We start from the raw sequence: 21,497 nt of genomic DNA, 5'->3' as shown, positions 1-21,497 counted from the left end.
ATGTCACCTTCTACACTGACCGCTAACTTTTGAGGCTCAAATGTCACCAAACCTCTGGTGAGTTTTTGTATAGTGTTTAAAATGCAAACTGCACTTACTGTGCCTGTGAGCAAAACATATATCATTAATATGTGTGTAGATCCAAAAATAAAGGTTTGTTGATGCCCAAATCCTAATGGACTGCAAGAAAAAACACTGTAGAGAAACACAGAGCTATTATACACAACTCCAGTAAAATGCCAAATGATGATTTCCAGCCCCCACGAGCCGCCCACACATGAAAACACAAAGGATCGCTCAAAATATCAGACATCAGAGCAGAACGTTTCGTAGGCTGGACTCACTCTGTTCAGCAAGTCAATTTCCTCCTTCAGCTTCCCGATGAGGTCGTCTTTGTCCTGATGGGCCTTCAGCAACCTGGCGTTCTCCTGACGCTCTCTGGCCAACTCCTACAACCACACACACACACACAATTACCGACTCGATTACATGAACAACACAGTAGATCGTTTTACCAGAGGAAAATGGGGCATGAAATTTGTATGGAGGTTCATACATGTTGCAATGGGACTAAAAACTGCCCTGTAATAACTTCAAGTTTGTGAGAAATGATAATTGTCGGATCCAAAACACGTGCACTGGAGCATTTCTGCCTGAAACCAAAACTCAAAATTAACTTTTGGAAAAGATGAAATACGTTTGGGGGTTGGAGTCAGAACGGGTCGTCTGCTGCCTGCAGCAAAGTCCATGCACCTTGGGCGTCAGACTGTTGTGGTGAAGAGGAAGCGGAGCATGAAAACGAAGCTCTTGATTTACCTGTTGATCTATGTTCAAACCCTACACCTGGTTTGGTCGTTCTCTTCACAGCTGCTGTTCACCCTTGATGACGGGGTAAAGGCTAGCTCTCTACAAAGCGTCACCTGACATCATCTGAAGGTAAGTGTTATACATGTTTTCTGAAAGGCCAGACTCAAAGGCAGCACAAAAAGCCTGCTGTCACAGAGAGGAACGAATTCTACAAAAAGGAGTCTCTCCTCAAATTCAACACCTGACCATGGAGGTACATCCCACCGGGAAGAATAGACTATGCCGGAAAGATTAGACAGTATACTCCCCTCTGACAAGTGGCCGAAATGGAAAAAGGTTGAATGTCGGTCTGTCGGCCACAAAGAAGAAAAAGAAAGAGAAGCTAAAAGAAGAAAAGCTCTAAACATTTCATATGCTAACGGCCTGTTTCAGGTGAATTTTAAGTGAATTCGTCTTAACTGTTGTGAAGCCAAAACTACAAGAGCAAACAGCCGAATTCAACAGTTTCAGCTTGAAAGAGACGACTTTATTGAAAACACATTTTCCTTTCATGAACATCTGTTTTTAACCGACTCAGTCAATAAAAAAAACAATCACTTTTTGTGACGTGACAGTTTAAATTGAGTTTGTGATTTTCTATTTCCAAAACTCAACATATTCTGCAATAACAAATCCATACAGACTGTCAGTCAACAATGTATTAAAAGTTGTTCTTATATAGTGCTTTTGTATTTCTTTTCAATGGCACTTGGTTAAAGGACAAAAAGTTCCTCCCTCCTATAAAACTACACTGAAACAAATGAATGTTGTTCCCACCTGTGAGAGACAGAAATCATGTGCGTATGTTATTAGCACAGAAGCTGCTGTTTGTTTCTGATGAATGAAGATCAGACTTCAAATTTCTTCTTTCTGTAGCTGATAAACATGAAATTGTTTCCATAGAAACGAACTGGGCAGGTACAGTCGAAGGCACAAAGCATGATATAGCCAACAAAGATATTCTCACCAGTGTTACACCACTATTCATAATGGTTTTTTTTTTTTTTTAAAAGGTGCTTCTTTGAAGTCTTATAGAATCTCATCCCAAAGACACCTGAACAAACACAGTGAAAACCAATACATTAATACAGGTTAAATCTCCATAAGCGTTTCTCTTTTTCTTGTTTGAGATATTACTTGGCTTTGGAGAAAAGGCATTTCTGTGAGATTTTTGGGGTGTTTTTGCCTTTGTTTACGATAGGGAAAGTGAGAGACAGGAAGGTTAGGGGAGAGAGAGAGAGGGTCGACACGCAGCATGATCAAACATATATATATCAGTTTTGTATTCTGGGGACCTAAAGGTGCTGCCTGGAGTCTCAAGAGATTTACCTGCCAGACCTGTCGTACACACCTCCCCCTATATGGAAGTGAAGTAAACAATGTGGACAAAAATAAGTTGTGTGAAATATGATTTCTTAAGTGTTTCTGGTCATTTGACCCAGATAAACAACCACTCACTGAAGTCATCGAGGTCACAGCGACTCTTACTTTAAAAAGCCTTTTTTTCCCCCCCTAAAGCCACCTGTGTGACATTTGATTCCGAGTTGAGTTTGTGCAGTGGCAGCAGTGAGTGGCTCGGTGTCTGATGGGGGTTGGTGTAGGAGGAAAAGACATATCTGCACTGTAAAAGGTCATCTCTTCAACAACACAGGAGAATTTCTGCCAGTGCTGAGCCGCGGTTTCCAGCCAGAAAAATCAGAGCCCTCGCTGCCGCTCAAGGGACTAAAAGTGGAAGATCGCCTGAACAAAGTGCCTTATAGTTGGCTAAAGGAGTTTTATACGGACCCTTGAAGAGCTCAGAGTGTATTGAAAAGTTGATAGGATTTGGTGGTGATAGCAGATTCCAATCCAAAAGATCATCTTTCCTCTGTGACTTTTACATTTCACAGGGAGGTCAATTTAACTTCAGTTACACTGAGGGAAGTAGAAGAAGAAAAAAAACAAGAGTTTGGGATTTGCTCCTTCTGACTGATGCTTCATCAGAATTCACTTCCTGTTTCCAGGGTGTAGCTGGAAGATGAGTAAAAGCCACAAGATAGAAGAAGAAATCCCCTGTGTTTTGGTTCAAGTGTGGGCAGCAGCTACCGCTGAGGACGCTGAGGGGATATTGTCACTATTGTTTCTTAAGGCTGACTGATATTTAGTCTACATCCTTAAATTTTTAAAGTTTGAATTAGACTCGACTTGGTCCTGATTTCATTGTAGTTACAAACCTGATTAAAAGAAGCAGCAGGAAGAATAACCGCTGATATAAATAACTAAACTCCACTGGCCAGAGTGACGCAGTCGGCAAGATGTTCCATTAAGACTCGAGAGTCTCGCTCCGTATGCTGTCGCACTTTCAACAACAACAGGCTCTGACCTTTCCACAGCAGGGAGGTGATGAAACCTGCCAACATGTGTATTCTGACTCATCTGGACACCGACAGGAACCTCTCCAGTCTCAGAGCAGATGTCTGTGTCTACTCACCTTTTTTTTTTATTTATTTATTTTTTTTATATCAGCAACAATGGAAATGTATGTATGTTTTAAAGCTGAACCTTAACCTTATAGTTTGACATTTTGGGAAATCCCCCACTGTCTTGCTGAGAGTTAGAGGAGAAGATCAATACTACTCTGGTGCCTTTGTGTGAAGTATGGAGCTGTAACCAAGAGGCAATTAACTTAGCTTAGCAGAAATACAGGCGCTAGGGGAAACAGTTAGCCCGGCTCAGAATAAATAAATATACGCCCACTAGCACCTCTAATGCTCAGAAAGAAAAACATTATATCTCACCGCTGGTTAAAGCTCATCTTGTTGTTTTTACATTGTTCTATGAGCATGAATTAAACAAGCAAGATACACTAACACTTGAGCCTTAAAGGTGACGGTATGCTAAGCTAACTGCCTTCTGGTTCTGGACTAGAAGTAGCCGTTACCTTCTCCAGCTCCTCCATCCTTTTCTCCAGACCTCCATCTCTGCCGTGGCGGTTGTGTCGTTGCCTGCTGTTCCCACCCACCTCCTCCTCGGACCCCCCCGGTCCTGCAGAGCTGTAACAAACACACACAAACGCACCACTTTTTACAACCAGAAAACTTACTTTAAACTTGTCAGAGTCGCGGTGACATTCGACTTCCTGTGTGTCCTGTGCTGTGTTCACTCTGAGGCTGTTTGAAGGTACAAATCATACAGACATTATTAAAACTTCAATGGATGGGTGGGTAGGTGGGTGGGGGCGGGGGGGAGACACATCCATCATCAAAAGAACAGGTGGGAATATTGTCGGCATGCTTTACCTTTCAATTAGGCATGCATTATTAACAGCCCTCTGCCTTTTATTCCATTAACCGAGAAAAGGCCAGAGAGAGTTTGGTACCAGAAAAAATAAAAAATAAAAAATAAAAAATAAAAGATTCTGATTAAGAAACCATTAACACTGTACAACTTGAAACAGGCTCTGGGATGGCAGCGGCTACTTGTGTGTCACTATTCTCAGGCTGGTGGGGAAAATGGTTTTAAAGGTTTTTGTACGCAGCTCGAGCAGAACACTAACCTTATCTCCTTTTCACGTCGTCGCCGCTTAGAGACGGATTCTGGGGCAGCTGGGAAGGAATAGTCATGTGCAGTTTATTTTCTTACTGATCTTATTTCAATAATTATTGATGTGGAAACTTGGAATGAGCTGCTGGCTCTGTACCACTGCGACTACAACAGAACAGACTGTGCCAGGTTTATGAAATCTCCAAGGGAATCAAATTTTTTTTTTGGGGGAGGGAAGAAGAGGCTGCAGGCTTCACTGAATTGTCTGAAGGAGGCTGTCAGCATTTTTATGCATCTGAAACAGACAGGAGAGCTGCTGGCGAGACAAAGGACAAATATAACTCTCCTTTGTACCATCTGCACTCCTTTCAGGATCTGCCAAATATGATGTTCCCATTATTAGACCACTTTACAAAGTACTTTTAACTCCGTGATTGGAGAGGCAGTAGTGGGCAATATGAATATGAGCTGTCACAACACAGAAAATTGCTTTATTTTGGCGTTCTTATAGCTTTTTATTGGATAGCTGAAAGTGTAGAGTGACAGGAAACATGGGGAAACAGAGGCGATGCAACAAAGGTCCCCAGCTGAACACGAGGACAGTAGGTGTCCTTCCTAACTGCTAGGACAGTCTGATTAAATAACCAGATGAGAATGTCTTTCTTGGCTAAAATAGTTAATTTTAATACCTAGAAAATAAAGAGGCTCTGAAAATGTATTTTTGCAATTAACTTCTTACTGTGACAGATCACATCCTACATGAACACAGTATTTTCTGTCAAAGGTAAAACAGCTTTAGTAATTCTGACTGAGACATTGCTTCTCTGTGCTCATCTCACTGGTTTTCAGGGGTTTAAAAGGGAAAAAACTGTTTATGCCCTTTGGAGATTTTATTGAACAATTTGGTTTTAAGAGGAAGGAATATTTCTGGAAATATTTACAAACACTAAATTGTGCAGCATCTATGTTCAGTACTGCTGCAGACAACATGGAGCTGCTGCGGAAACTCCACACAACTTCGTTACGTAATAAATCTAATGTGAAGTACTGTGTTAGAGAGATCTGGAAAATCAATTTGAACATGGTAAATGGTTGAAGAACTTGGAAGAATGTTGTAAATAAATATGTGAAGGGAGCAAAGAAAGTTTAAGCAGTCTAAGATAATACATAGATATTATCACACTCCAGTTAAAACTCTACAGAATGAACCTGGTGAAGGAGAATTTGAAGCACGACTGAGGTGGGAAATTCCCTAAACTGTACGTGCAAAGTAAATCTTAGTTAGTATTGGATGGGTGGTTTTGTTCAGTATTCCCTGTGACTCCTCATTTATGTTTTTCAAATACCAAATTTATTAAAATCTGCTTTTTCATTTTCACTCAACCCTAATTAGCCTGACCTTAAACAGTGCAAAGATTCAGGAATGAGGACAAACTCATGTAAACACATGATTAAAGTTCTTACATCTCTATCTCTTTAACTCAATCCAGGCTCTTCTCTCTGTTGACGCCACTGTGCCATTTCTCATACACATGCAGAGGCAGTGTTTTTCTGTACCTTGACATTTACAGAACCAACAGCTTATTTTCTCTCATTCTTACAGAGAGCCGAACGCGGCAGCGGACATCGCTTTTGATCAAGAGGGAGTCCTTGAAGCGCTCTCCTTGGTGCTCGCCTACACAGAGATAAAGTGCGTTTCATTTGTCTCCCTCGTTGTGACTCTTCAAGGCTACTCTCACTTTGTCAGCACACACACAAGCACACATGCAAAATGGTTGTGCATGCGCGCACACACACACACACACACACACACATATACATTACAAAATGTGACTTCTAATACATCCTTCCACGATGTTGCTGTAAAAAGAGCCAGTAAAAAATCAATGACACGCCCTGTGTGCTGTGTGTGTCTGCATCCACGCATGCCATCTTGTTTCGAGATATATCTCCATTGTTGCACCCAAACACACACACACACACACACACACACACACACACACACACACACACACACACACACACACACACACACACACACAGGTACTCTGGGGTGCTCAGCAGGTGACGAAGCCAAGCCTAAACATCCATGGCCTGGATACTAAATATCACACCGCGGCCCATTAGCACCCCGCAGGATGAGGTCTGGGGGAGAGAGAGGCTGAGCCAATCACACACACTTGGGAGCCGCAGCAGGTGGGAAGGAGAGAGCACAGACAGAAGAGCCAATAACAGCAGCAGGCGCAGGTTTAACAACATCTCTCAGAAACTGGAGTGTCAATGTGGAATAAGCCAAAACTACACTGGGAACAATAACACACAGTACTCATCCATCTGATTACCACCCCGCCGAGCTCTGACACATGCCATTCCTCCGAACAAAGAAAACATCAAGACACACTCCGTTCACTGGCATTTTGAGCCGGTGGTTTAAAGATTTGATCAGTGATATCTCTGTCCCTTTGCACAAAATGACTATGATTTATGGGTGGGGGCTTTCAGGGGGAGCTGATCAATGCAGGTCACTCCTTTTTTCTTGTTTTTTTTAATCTCAATGGATGCTGAGATTTCCAAACAGGTAGAGGTGCTATAACCTGAACTATCCATCTAGCATTAACAGCAGGTGTGCGGGCCTCAGCCTGCAGGATGTGTTTATGTTTTAACAAACTCTATATAGATTAAACTTTCAAAGTGAGGCGTGCGAATGTACTGTTGGCTCAATCTTATTTGTTTACATCCGTAGAAATGACTAATACATTATGCAACATGCTGAAAGTGACCACATCTGGTTTGACTTCAGACAATGTTTGAGACGTGTCACGATAGTGGGATATGTAGGACGCTCACATGTTGTAGGTGTGGAGAGTTCCTGGTGAAAGATGTAGTAATGCGGTACATAATGTAAACATTGTTATGATGTGTAGCCTCAGGTCTTCTCACTGGAGAACATACGTGATAAAAATAATACTGAATTTACTCAATAAAAACATGTTGAGGATTGTGGAGGAAGACACAAGTGCACTAGAGTTTTTGTAATTTCCCAGATATGCTGCTAGACAACACTCCTCCACTGTTTCACACTGTGTTTTTGTCTTATTGTTTTAATGTGGCTCTTCAGCTGCGTCTGTGGCTTTAAAGTCAGAGCAAAGAGGAAACTACAGGAGGGAAGATGAGAGACAAACAGACCATAACTCATACAGACAAAAATACCAGCTTTTACCTTTTTTTTCTAAGCTTACACAGTGTTGGCGTTACACATGCCAGTTATAAGTGGGCCGCTCATCATAATGACAGACAAGTGCTACAATTAGAACTTGGCAGACTGAGGGGTGGCAGGCTGGGACTGAAAATATACTGTATGCTTTAAGACAAAAAGCTGAATGCCGCTGCTTTTAGCACGGTAGAATCACTTCTAATTTCTACTTTTAGAAACTCGCTTTGTGTTGAATTCCCACAGTTAATTCAGGCCAAAATACACAGTGGAGTGCAGGGCAGTAGTAAGTAGTGTGAACCACTTAGCGGGTGAGATATCATTGAGATAAAGTGCTGCTTGACAAATCATTTGCATGCTGCATTTATCAGAGGACACACACAAAGTGTAAAATGTCTTGAGTTAAGTTCTGTTGAGCATGTTCACCCGTCTAAAAGCCAGACAATATGAAGACGATAGATATTGGACTGGACTTTGGTTTGACGTTCCCATGTAAGATGGAACATCAGGGACAAACTGTGCAGAGGAATGGCTTGAATCTAGAGGGTTGACAGAGAGGGAGAAAATCAGAGGGACACCTATGTGTTAAAAGTTGCTCTTTCGGCCATCTTGCGCCTCCCGGCCCACCTGGTGGGTTGTCCGTCGCAGAACCGTGGAGCGTCCAAGTGTTGCTAGGCCAGCTGAGGAGAGCTGCAGCCATAATTACATGGCCAGATTGAATGTCAGCTGGTGAACTTGGCTGTTGGCGTTGGCCGCAACTTCCCAATTTGGTAGCAAATAATGCAAAATGAATACAGGCTGGACACACAGAGAGGTTCTCAAAGGCCTTCACCACGTTGTGTCAATCACGCGTCGCTGGCCGCATTTCCAGAGTGATTTCAATAACCGAGCGATTTTCTCTGATATAAGTCTCTATCATGTAAAATTAAACGCACAAAAGGGGAGATGAACAATGTAAAATAATAATTCTGATTAATGTTTTCACTCACTGTCGGTGCAAATTGCAAACAGATAAAAGTAAATTGTATGAAACAAAAAGAAAAAAAAAATTCTCCCAAGATGAAAGTGTTGGTAAAAACATCAGTCTGTTTTTTTTTTTTTTGAAATTTTGAAAGCCCCTTATCAAATGCCAAAGCAATTTTGACCAAGCTGAGGCACACATTTCAGACTGCAAGCCTTTCAAAGCACATGATTTCACTCTCAACACTCCCTGCCAGCTACTGCAGTGAAGTGACGGTCTGAACAAAGTGTCCAGGCTCCAGATGGCGTCCTGTCAACTACTCTTCAAAAGGGTCATCAACCGTCATTCCCTTTTTCTTCCATAAAAGCATGAAAGAGAAGCGGGGAGAACAAAAAAAAAAAAAAATCATCAACTGTGACGCATTTCAGGAGAAAATCTGCTCTGGAAACCAACGACTCAAACTGCGATTTCTCATCCCCGCCTGTTTCTCCTCTTGACATACTGCTAGTGATGCTGAGGCAGATAAAGTCCACTCAGTGCCAGGATTAAAAAAAAAAGAAAAAAAGAGTCTCACCTCTTGTGCCGGCTGCTCCCGCATCTCGGGGTATCCTGCAAGAAAAACAACAAAACAATAACTTAAGGGTCTAAGGTGCATCTCCAATGCTTGGTGAGATTTTAAATTCCCAGAGTGGTGCTGTTAAATCTTCATTTCACTAAAAACAGCAGATACCACGGAGAGGTTAAATATCATCTGTTGTGTTCATGCGCCCTGTGTCGTGTTGGTTCACCAAACAGGGAAAACAAACACAAAATTCCATCTACAGGATAAGAGAAATTTATCGGGAGCATCATTTATAGAAAGACCTCAGGTTGTGTATGAGCATTTGTGAATCGCAGCTTCTCAGCTGATGTATAGATGAGCTTTGTTGCATTTAATAGTTCAGCAGGATCCGTGTAGCCCCAAGTTGTGGAGGGCAATCTTGTTTTGCAACATGGAGGTGCATATTTATCTTCTTTTCCCATTACTGTATGATGTAAAGGTTGTTTAGATGTATACTGCAGTGATGCCTTCGGTAAAATAACGCTTTCCTCGAAAAAAAAAAAGAGGTGTGTGTCACAGAGGCCGTGAGAGGAATACGCATCTCCTCTCCTAAGGTCTTGTGCACTGAGGGGTCCCGGGTTTGATTGAGGAGCCTCGGCCGAGCCACGATCCATCAGTCAGAGCTCGGCTTTGGCGGGTGAAGGGAAGCAGCCACTGCCCGACTCTTAGCATGCACCGGCCGCTCTCTCTCGGTGACACATCATCTATTACCTGTGGATGAAATCCTGACCCTCATCTCTCCGTGGCTCAGGCCTGGATAGATTTACTGAGATGGGGGACAGTGAGGGGGCAGTCTGCGTCTGCGCATGAGACCCCCGGTTCAAGCAGCACTTGGATTTAAGAGCAATCTGATTAATCTTGTTTTAGAAAGTGACATTTTCTAGGATTTTGTATAATCCTGCACCTGCCTTTTCAAGTGCAGGTTTGGCAGGTTTTGCAGTTCAAACTTTCTCAACGAACTGTCTCATCTGGAATCTAAGGCAGATAGATGGTGCTACTTAAAAAGGACTGTACGCCCTTTTCAAACTGGGCTTGAGACTATTAAACTTACAAAACAGCAGGATTTTAAACTGCAGAGTTGTTTTTAAGAGACTTTTAGAAAATAAGAACCGGGTTGTGCACATTGAGGTTATATATGCACAACCCGGTTCTATGGAGTGATGTTATTTCTGAATAAACTTTTTAGTAAAATGTTGCAAAATGGTGAAAAAAAGGTTTTTTTCAAGCTGTTTGTTTTGTCTGATTTGAGAAGCTGAAATCAAAATGACTCATTTATATATATAAAAAAACAAAAATCTCTCGACCAGGCTTTTCAATATTAATCACATCTCCATCCCAGAGTGAACACTTAGATGCAGTAAGTGGCTATTAAACCTGTGAGAGAAGTCAGCGTCAGTGTGAGGCCTCATAGAAACCAGTTTTAGTTGAGATATGACGCAGATTGTTTTCAAAGTTGCTGTAAAACCAGCACATACATTCAATATAGATCACAGTATAGAAATAAAAACACTATCTAAATGTAAATGTGTGTTTACTGTCTTGGTTTGTTTAGTTACACTAGACTCTGAAACCAACAGGATTCTTTGAACATGACGGCGTCCAGCGGGAACCTGACTATGTAGAAAATAATTATTTGCTTTCTCGTTTCTGCAGAAAATTCAATACATCTATTTTGTAAGTTTCATACTCCAAGGCCATTGGCTGACAGAGGAGGGTCAGTGCACTGGATTGATTATTTTCTGAGGTGTAAAAGGGTTGAAATATGAGTCAAAACAACAATATAGGAGAAGGTTGCAGCGGTCAGGAGATGTTGTGAGGCTCTGCCAGTCATCATTTGCACATTATGATATGTGCAGTGAAAAGAAAAGATCAAGAAAGATGATATGATGCTGAGTATAGTCTAAAGCAGAAGAGCTGCATCGCTTTGATACACCAATGCCAAAGTGGGGATATCTAATCTTTTTGATAGTTAATGAATGTATCAAATAAAACCCTTGACGTTAGGTATGAGCACTTCTCCACATCCACAGGAAGTGACAAAATCAAAACTTCAGAACAAAGAGTGAAATGCAAAATGTCTCCAAAAGTCATCACAGACTGACCAGGAGCATCACTGTCTGACACTTAAGCTTTCAGAAGCATTCGCCTTGAATTAAAGGATGATGTTTTAATTTCATTTGTCAAACCTTGTCGTTGTTTAATTGTGTTATCGAGCAGTTTAGTTACTGTCATTCAATTTTTATTTCTCTTCTTGGTGAAAATTTGTTTTTAATCCTGTTTTTTAAAGCTTTTTGAGTGAAAAGCATCGCTGCATGAAAGGAACTATACAACTAAAGTTATTATGTTTGATCCGTTTTTAATCACTTGCACTTTGTCAGGATCTTGTGCTAATTCATAATCTTGCATCAGTCTTAAGTACTGCAGACAGTTTGAGTCAGTTAACAGAGGCAGCATGTCCACCCTCACTCGGAAAAATAAATAGAAAACGCTGTTTATGTGTCAAACTGCGTTCTGCCTTCACAATATCTTCCTATGAATTTTCTTCGAGTCTGTCATGAAATCATATCTTGTTTGCAGAAAACATCCCAGAACTCATTTGCCATATTACTCCTGCAGCTTTTGGCATTGTTTCACAGTGTGCACCTCCTGTCTGGGATATGAATCTGTGAGACAAGGTCAGTGCAATTCATGTACGTCTACTTCACTGCACACGATACGAACCCGTGCAACTTTATTTATCATGCTTGAGCTGCACTGACAGCTCCCATAAGCCTCACTGCAGAGCTCAGAGCCACTAAGAATACACAGAGACAAATATCAACAGCATAAACAGGTATTTTATCGTTAAACCTCAGATGATTACTACACAGTGTGCATTTCTGTGTGTTTGTGTGCCTGTAACTTTCTACGACTCTCCACGCACCAATCTGAAAGTGTGATAAAGCACTCAAATGTCTTGGTTGGGCATTTACAGCTTTTAAATGTCAACTCAGTCAGTACAAAGGGGATCTTTGGCAAAACAGCACAAAGCTGAGAGAGCGATCACAATTTTACTGGAGGCATTCGGTAAAATCAAGAGAGAAAGAGACATGCTCTTCAGATCAGAAATCCTGATTGGCATTTAGAGGAAGCAGGAAGGTGAAGGACTAAACCAGCAAAACCAGGTTACTGAAGAGTCCCACAATCACTGCCAAGTTCCGTATATATTTACGTGAAATCTCTTATGGCTGAGATCTATTTATGACGTCTACTTCTTTGTCATGATAATTACAGGCTGAATTTGTACCTGCTGCATTTTCCACTGCTCTATTGTTTAAGACAAGATGCTTTACATTTCTCCCACACAACCATTTTAATCGCGATGCTAACTGCACCTAGCTGTCTGAGTCTTTACTGCCGGCTGAGGGAATAGATGTCAAAAGGCCAACCTGAGACATAAGTGAGAGGCTGAAGATGAAGACATGACTAACCTGCAAACTACACTGCAAACAGCTGCAGGAAGTTGTGTTGACCTCTTGGCCTTTTTGTGACAGGTGCACCTACTGCATGTGTGTTAAAGTTCCTCTCCAGACATGTTTCAAATTATGTAAAAACACTCTGCTATGATTAATATTTTGCTTCACACAACAAAAAAGGATGAAGGAATGAGGATGAGGAAACATCAGAGAGACTCAGCCACATGTTTGAGCCTCAGTCAGATAAAAATTAATTATCAGAACGGTTAGCACAGTTAGCATCTTTTACTTGTTTTTGTTGTTTGTTAGCTTGTAACTGGCAGTGGCTGACACAGTGGTGGGTTCTTTAGGGTTTGCACCATTAAAATCTGACTTTCTGAATCAGTCATTGGTTCACTCCAGTTCCATCAGTCATGGCGTTGACTGCTTATTTTGCTTATTATATGTCCTCTATAAAAAAAAAACCCATATGGAGATGTTAACAGGTTAAACACTTGATTTTCATCAGTGGGGGTCTTTAATCAAAGGTATTCTTCCCCTGTATTTCTCCTAAGATTCATAAATGAACTTTTCTTGCACCCATGCAGTGCCTGAGCTAGATAAAATCCAGGCTGCTTCATTTCCATCTGTACCTTCTTTATTTATGCAGCAGTGCTCCTGGTTTGCTGTGAAAAGCCTTAAGTATTTTTGCTGGTAGCTATCCTGTCTAAGATAAATATTGGTGTGGTTCCGTTGGCTTATATATTAGTAATCCTTAAAATGTTGAATCAACAGAGGCGTGAATGTGATCAAATATTGTTTCAGGCAACAAACTGAAGTTCAGTTTGCCGCTAGTGCAGAGGAGCTGCTGCTGCTCCTGGTTAGAAATGTCGTGTGATGGGTAGTGAAACATTTCCCTGCTGTTCAGACAACACGCTCTGCATCAGCACCATTTTTTTTTGGGACTGAAAGGTGCTAATTACAAATGCAAATGAGGCTTGTTAAAAAAGTGCTGGATGGGGTTTGTCAGCAGTATGTGTTTTCCACAGAGGGAGAGAGAGAGAGAGAGAGACCTGAGCTGCTCTGCTGTGGACCTGGCGCCGCATTAAAAGCAGATGATCGCGAGGAATGTTCCATATGGTTCTGGCTGCTGGATCCCTGAAACAGGTTTGCATGTAGGACTCACACACCAGAGGGAGGTAAGGCCTGATAACCAGGACCACATGCGGGCAGAGGGCCTCTCTGACGGGCCACACATATCAGATACATGTGTCCTGTCACATGGAGAGGAGAAGTGTGCTCAAGCACAAATGTTCATATATCCCGGGTCCCGAAGGAAGAGATGGAAAAAGGACATCACGACAGAATTTAAAACATCTGATGAAATGTTTCATATTCAAAACCCTATCTGGAGTTTCCATTATGTCTTCAGCAGTGAACACAAGAAGAGTTACAGCCTGTTTTGGTTGTGAGCTGCGCTGAGACCTGGGGACACAGTTAGCAGCCGTGCAGCTCTGAAAAGAAACAGTTGAGCTTCTTTTGAAAAACTTTTTTTTTTTTTTGCTCACATATCTCAGTACCAGCTAAAAAGCCCAACTGGATGCTCTATATCACATCAGGCCTGACATGGCAATTGCTCGTCTCCCCGGTGATAAATGGGCCCCGTGAGAGACGGCACATTTTTTGGATGCTGCGTCTTTACAGATGTCAAACTGACATCTCTGTAGTAAATCCACTGACCGCGCTCTTTATTTTTCTTTATTCCTCCCAGTCTGCCTCCTTATGAGCGAGCTGGCACAGGACCTCCAGCTATGAATATGAATGTCAGTCTGATGTGAGTGACAGTGAGACATTTAATGGGTAGTTTCTGCGAAGCTACATCTGGTCTGCGTTAAGCCTCATGTAGCGATGGCGTGAATGGACATATTCCGTTTCAAATGATGGACTGAGGATCTCGGACGTGTGGTCAAGCTGCAGAGACCTGACTCAGCTGAACCGCTTGTTGTTTGTTTATGCGAAGAATACTTTGTGTAAAGAGTCGAGCGCTTTTTGTTTTTTTTCTCTGGGCAAACATCTCAGCAGGTGCTGTCACTGTCTTCCTGTTGGTGAGGTGTTTGTGTACCTGTTTCATACACAAAGCTTCGGTTTGTGTAAACAGCCTCAGACTGTTCCAGCCCAAAACAAAATAAACCTGCTGATGCATAACAGCCGATCCACCTGGAACCCCGAGCTGCATCCGCAAGAGTTGTCACTCAGCAGCAGAGCCACTTCATTTATACGTTTTCTTCTTTCAAATTGCAGTTTTCATATCAGTTGGATGTTTTTTTTATTTTGTACAGAAGTACAAACAGAGCAGCGGTGTCAGTCGTTGTTACACAGCTGGATGCTTTTCATATCTTCAAATGCTTATTGAAAATCCCTGTGTGTGTTTGAAGTGAGTTTTAAATTACAAATGCTTCATTACTGAATATATGAACTTCTATCCCAAAAAATAAAAACGTGTCGTTTCTGGTTCGGTTTCATTTTCACTTACTCATTTAAAGCCTCTCTCTCTCTCTCTCTCTCTCTCTCTTTCTACAGAACTCCTCCTGGACGTATCAGGAGGAAGGAAGCGGCCCGTGTCTGCATGGCTTCACTTTTATTAAGTAAACACAATATTACCTGCCAGAGTTAAAGGAGCCAACAGCATATGATTCACATTGTTAAGAACCAGACGCCTTATACACAAAGCAGATCCTGACACTGGCTTTCAAATGAAGTTTGATGAATGCAGCTCTACACACGGCTACGCTGTGCATGTGATGAGGATGATACTGCCGTGGTGCTACTCATGTTTGGGAGTTCAACTGATGATTCTCAACATTATGAGTTATCTTTTGATTATTTTTTAAATAAGCAGTAAATTGCTCAGCCTATAAAATAGTGACAGATCAACAGTCAAAACACAAAGATATTGAATTTGCTATATTTGCTTTTTGTTTTTAGCAATAAGCAAATTACATCGGACTTGTGAGGCTCAATATCATCAAGTAGCTTTAACATCATTTCAGTGTTTTTCTTGTTGCTCTTAAACTTATTTCACGGTGATGATGAAACTCAGAGACACCTCTGAGTTCTGCATCACCGCAGCTTTTCACACCTTTCTCACTCCTGAGCCGTCCTGGTGTGTCTCCCTGAGCAACAGTGCCTCTGTTTGGCAGCATGGATGTATGTATCAATCTGCGCTGATCAGGTAAAGTGTGGAGAAAGAGTAGAGCGTCATACGATCCCGTGGCAGACGGTATAGATTGGAAAAACACAGGTGTTAACTGTCATGTCGTGTCACTTCTTACCATTAGGTGTCCGGTGGAAGGGTCGGCTGTCATGGACTCATTCTGGAAAGTGTTGGCCTGCACCAGCTCCTCCTCCTCCCTCCTGTCCTTCTCCCCTGCGTCGTCATCGTCCAGCTCATCCAGGCTCTGAGAGGAGAAGAGCTTGGTGAGACTATGTTTGCATGAACACAAAGAAAGTCGGCGAGGAAACCACATTAAGGAAAGAAATCAAGTTATCATGCACAGAAACAACCTGGGGTCAGTTTTACTAAATTCGCAACATGCACCTGTGGATTTCTGCTTTTTTTCCTTTCATTCTAAACAGCTGCTCTTTCCCTTGCCGTGCAATTGTACTGAAAACTATTGATATTCCCTTTCATACTACCACCACACTGTTTACACTTAAATCTAGCTGTTTCTCTTATCCATTATTCTGATTTTAAAGTTTTCAAGTTTTTTTTTTCATATATATATAAAGTTTAAGAAACCAGGTCCCTGCAGAAAACCAAGAGTAGCTCAGTCACTTCGGTGCATGTTAACACTCAGATGACAGATGCACGGTGACAAGTGAGGTCATTTCCCACCATAACTGCGATGTTGACCTCTGCCTCAACACAGCCAGGGTCTCCTTTTAATCCTCTCAAGACATGATCACATTCACTTCCAGGAATCCCTGAGGAGCTGCAGCTCAAACACAAAAACCCAAAACCCCAGACAGATTCAGTCAGGCAACAAGATATCGTCCTGTTGGAGGCCCTTTTCACCTCCTGAGGACAGTCAGAGGGGATTTTTTTCTTTTTGACCAGTGGAATGTCCCTTGAAAACACAATAAAAGACATGTACAAACATACAGAGAGCAAACATCCCTTTTGACAGAGGAGTAGTGGGAGTTTGCTTTCATTATTTAGGCAGAGATCTTGCACATTGCCTGGGAAAACCTCCAACTTTACTCCTCGCAATCTGGATTCTTAGCTTTATCATGAAATATGTGCGCGGCCTCGGCTTCCTATTGGCATTACATTACAGTGAACAGAGCTGCTGCGGAGTTGCCGGGGTTCGGCTGTCGGGAGCGGTGAAGACGCATTGCGTAAACAGAGCTCGACATTAGGATGGATGGTTGGATTGTGACAAGAGACAGAGATCAGGGCCAAACTCCCAGAGGGGGCACAATGCAAACCAGTCTTTCCTGCTTCACGCTACAGGCCGAACAAAAGGTGCCCACTCAAAAGGCCCTTTAGTGGTAAAAATAGCCTTGCAAGGTTAACAAGGAATGCAGTCATTTGCAAAGCCTTTCCTGCCAAACGGTTTATCAGTCGTCCTTAGGGAAAACACCAGCTCCTTTTTCTTTTTCGACTCTCGCTCGCTGCCTAATGCGAGCGCTCTCTCCTCTGCCTCCTTGTGTAACTCGGAGTCCTGTCTTCATCTCCTAATGTGCATGTACAGGCAGTGGAGACAATAACAGGAACAAACCCTGCAAAAATCACAACTTTATTTATGTCGGAGAGGTTTTGATTCTCCACAGTTTGTGGTGTTCTTGCGCTGATATGCACCGTGTTGTACTTTAATTGTCTCCATCTATGTGTGCGCATGAAATGTTTTCCTGCAGCGATTTATGAGTGCCAGCTTGACAAGGCAGCATTTCAGGATGTGGACAAAACAATATGTGGGAAATAAAGAGTAGAAGTTTTGAGTTACAAAAAAAAAAAAAAAAAAAAGAAAAGATATTAAACAGAAGTCCCGTCTGTGCTAACACACAGTGTATTGTGCTGTGACTAACCACTCTGCTATGCACAAACTTGCCTGAAATGTGGAATTGGGGATCTCAGAGTTTATTTTGGATTGAGATGCAGCCCTTTTTGCCCTCTAGTATTCCAGATCGCTGTGCATTTTCTTCTATTCCAAATAAAGGGAAAGGGGGATCTCTGTGCAACCATATAAGGGGAGTTTTTGCTCCTGACATCATCAATATGAGTCTGTGTATTTTTTTGGCCCATTTCTTACCTTGGACCGCGGAGACAAGCGGATAATGTGTGGAAGGATGAACGGCCGAGGGTTTGACTGATGGTGTGACTTAGATTTCTATGAGCTACGTGCTCACATTTCATCACTGGGAAGGATCCAGAACTGAGAATTACTAAAAATGGGACTCAAATTTAGCAGAAATGCTGCCAAAGAAACAAAGTACCATCTTTAATATCACTTAAAATATCATTCTCCTAAAGTTTGCAAATGAAAGCACAACTTGTACTGATATATTCGGACTGGACACTTCACATTGTTTTATTGAAAAAAAAAAAAAAAAACAGATGTTCTCTGATGTTTATTTAATATTTGGCAGGGATATTTTGTACCAGGCTGGAGTTGGCTCATGTTTTTAGTTGAAAAACAGGTGCAGAAACATGTAGCTTTTCTTCCCAAAATGGTCATTTGAAAGTCTCCTGTTCTCAATCTTACTTCTGTTTTGGCCTGGTGGGTGCACGCTGCCCAGATGCAACTGATTACAGAATGTATGATGGAAACACCAGGAATTTCAGATTAATCAACAATGTAGTAAACATTTCAAATTTGTTAAAGTATGTGACTAATAACTCCTGATATAGGATCATTATAGTAAGTCTCCAACTGAGCCACAATTTAGGTAATGCAGCAAAATGCAGCCAAAAGTCAATGCACATAACTACACCAGCATTAATTCCCCTGTTGATGTGGAGTCAAAGAGATTAAAGACTTGAGTGTGAGCTGAAAAGAAGCAGCCAGATTTCCAGAATCCTCTCTGTTTCCTGTTTACAGCAGCGCCCGAGTGTCAGGGCCTCACAAGACTGTTTACTTAACTCAAACAAGTACAACACGTATCCTGGTCCGCTCCGGCCTCGATACCCCGTGTCTGTCACTCTGCACATAAAGAATTAAAGACGCCACATCTGGAGCAGAGCTTCACGCTCTATTGGAATGTCTGTTGTGGTTGGAAACTCTCTGCACGGGGAGGAAAACCATCAGTCATCTATTCTAAAGCTCCGTTCCACGGCTGCGAGGATCTGAACGCATCTCATTCTTTGTCTGCACAACAGCGGGCTGTGACATTTACCTTTTTAAAGTGGCTGTCAAAGTGACGCTGCCCGATGGTTAACTTGACTGAGCCGAGTACATTTTGTAGTGGCAGTAAACCTGCAGCATTACACAGAATACATTTGGCAAAAGTGAAGGAGCTGAGCACCAGGAACACTTTGAAGGATCCTGCAGATGGTGTACTTAATATTTGACAAAGACAAATGAGATAATAACTGAGCTATAAAAAAATAAAGTATTAAGTAAGAGGTGATGTTCAATGTGGTTTTTATGACTATAACATTAGCTCTGACAAGGTGAACAGAGAACACAGAGTTCTTGATAACGAGGTAGAGGTCAAATATCTTTAAAGAACACAAAGTCATAGTGGTCTTACGTAAAACATAAATATCTTTTGACACATTTTATTAAGCTAGACACACGACTGCGTCCTTCTTGGGCGTTTTTTCTCTCTGAACAATAATACACGGAGTGGTTCAGCAGCACTGATGCGAGAGAAGCAGCTATAGCTACGGTGGTATCCGTGGCAACCAGCGATGCAGCGATGCAAACAAATACAGTGAGAGTATCATTAAGCTTCTAACCAAAAATCACATGGTTTATTATCTACGACAGTGCGAGTAATTTCTGAAAAAAATATCAACAAGAATAAAACAACATGATAGTTTAATCAAAGTAAAGTCTATGGAAGATGATAATATGAATGTCAGCTCCACTACAGACTGCAAATATATTCAATACCACCCCTCTAAAAACTGATCATAATTAACACCTTCCTCCTCTCTGAGATCCAACACAAACAGACATGCTGTCTTGTCACCCTGCCAGTGCTCTGTCCACTTAGTCCTCAGATTTATTTCTAAACAAGCAAAGGGCACCTCCGCCGGAGGCACACTCTTTTACAGCACGCTTAATGACTTGTGTGTATTAATCACCTGCCACTCGCTGCAGCACAGTGACTTCATTAAGATGATCTATTAGAGGAGAGGGACGGCGGCACGCTGATGCCCACTGTCTTTTCATCAGGAGTGCCAGTCGGCTCGGACGACAGCTCGGACAGGCACAGCGCAGCGCTCAGGTATGGCAGAGATCAAAGAGGGGACATCGGCCCCGGAGCTGCTGGCTGATTAATTTGACACCACAGACTGCCAAGGTCAGTGTTAGGTCCAGGAGAGGTGCGCCCGCTCAAGAGCAGGAGTGAGACATCATTTGACAGCATCAAAAAGGTGTGACTGGACCTTCACTGACCTGTGGCAACAATATTACATTTAATCCTGTGAGGGAAAACCTGTGTGCGCTCCGCTGTTCTCTGCAAACTTTGAATTTTACTTGACCTTTATTTAACCACCGAGAGCAAATTCTCTTCTTCACAATGAGGCCAAAACGACAGCATAATTATGTTACACAGACCAACATTCACAGGCGGAAGAAGAGTTACAGAAACACAATTTTCTCAGCAGAAACTACAGCTGTACATTTTTAGATTTATCACAACTGGCAAAACCCAGTGCGCTTATAATCATACTCCCACAATCTGATGCCTTTTCACTTGATTTAAGTCCTGAAATTGCACAACAGGGTTTTTTTTTTTGTGAGAGGGTTGTTTGGGGACAGAGTTGAGTCAAACAGCGTACAAGACATTCTCAAGAATCGCAGCTTGTATTGGCCACAAAGCACAAAGTTGCTTTCTTTAAAATCGAATGTTTATCAAGTGAAAGCCTCTCACTTTTTGGCTTTCAACTTAAAAGTCAGCTTGACTCTCATTTTCACCCCTAGTGAGACTCTAATGTTTTAATCAGCACTCAGCCAGACCTCAAAATGAGTTCTCTTTACACGAGGGGGGGGGGGCAACGACCAAAAAACTTTCAGCTAACAAACAACGGGGGTCTGGCTGTGATTGTTGACCCAGAGATAGCAGCATCAGCATTCCTCTGGATGTGTCAGACGGAGCTGAGGCCTGAGGGCAGGCCAGTCGGGCTCAGCAGGGCTGGGCAGAGATCTTTGACCGTCTGCTACAGCTTTAACACATCTGTGGGAAACAGCACCGAGCGTATTTTGAGTTTGCCAAACTTGTTCTCTGGTCTTCAGCTGCCACAGTGGGTTGGAACGGAGCGGTGGTTTTGACCGGACTTGTAAAGAGTCTGGCTCTGTGTGTGTGTGTGTGTGTGTGTGTGTGTGTGTGCAGGGTTGAGAGGGACAGCAGAGTATTTGGAGCTTCGGGGGGGTTCACTCTGTATAAATGGGACTTTACACTCCAACACCACAGACCTCCACAGAAAACCACATGGCCCCCGTTCAGCCCTCTGCTCCGAGATGTCAGACTCGGCAAGAAGTCTGAAACTAGAGCCGGCCGATATATCAGCCGGGCCGATATCAGGCTATCACAGAGACGTCGGAGTTCGCATGTATGTTGGCAGATGTGTAAGAAGAAGTTTCAAAGCAGAAAGCTGCAGCAACAAATATTTGACTTGTTCTCATTTCAAGTATAAAATATCAGGGTTTCCCACAGGATAGTGTTGCAGAGTCTGGCTCTAATTTTTAATAT

At 42.3% G+C, this 21,497-nt stretch overlaps 1 protein-coding gene across 1 annotated transcript in view; it reads right to left on the bottom strand.

Moving 5' to 3' along the window:
• pawr (PRKC, apoptosis, WT1, regulator) overlaps nt 1-21,497 on the bottom strand; it is a 62,599-nt gene that overhangs the window by 4,643 nt on the left and 36,459 nt on the right. The window contains exons 3-6 of the mRNA XM_056367877.1: nt 15,908-16,033; nt 9,115-9,149; nt 3,767-3,878; nt 345-449 (exon numbers count right to left, since the gene is read on the bottom strand). Of these exons, the coding sequence (XP_056223852.1) occupies nt 345-449; nt 3,767-3,878; nt 9,115-9,149; nt 15,908-16,033 (378 nt within the window). The remainder of the gene's footprint in view (nt 1-344; nt 450-3,766; nt 3,879-9,114; nt 9,150-15,907; nt 16,034-21,497) is intronic.

The sequence above is a fragment of the Seriola aureovittata genome, chromosome 22 (assembly GCF_021018895.1).
Source record: "Seriola aureovittata isolate HTS-2021-v1 ecotype China chromosome 22, ASM2101889v1, whole genome shotgun sequence".
In the NCBI taxonomy this organism is placed as follows: Eukaryota; Metazoa; Chordata; class Actinopteri; order Carangiformes; family Carangidae; genus Seriola; species Seriola aureovittata.
Note: the sequence above shows the minus strand (reverse complement) of the source record. Positions and strands in the feature narration are given on the sequence as shown.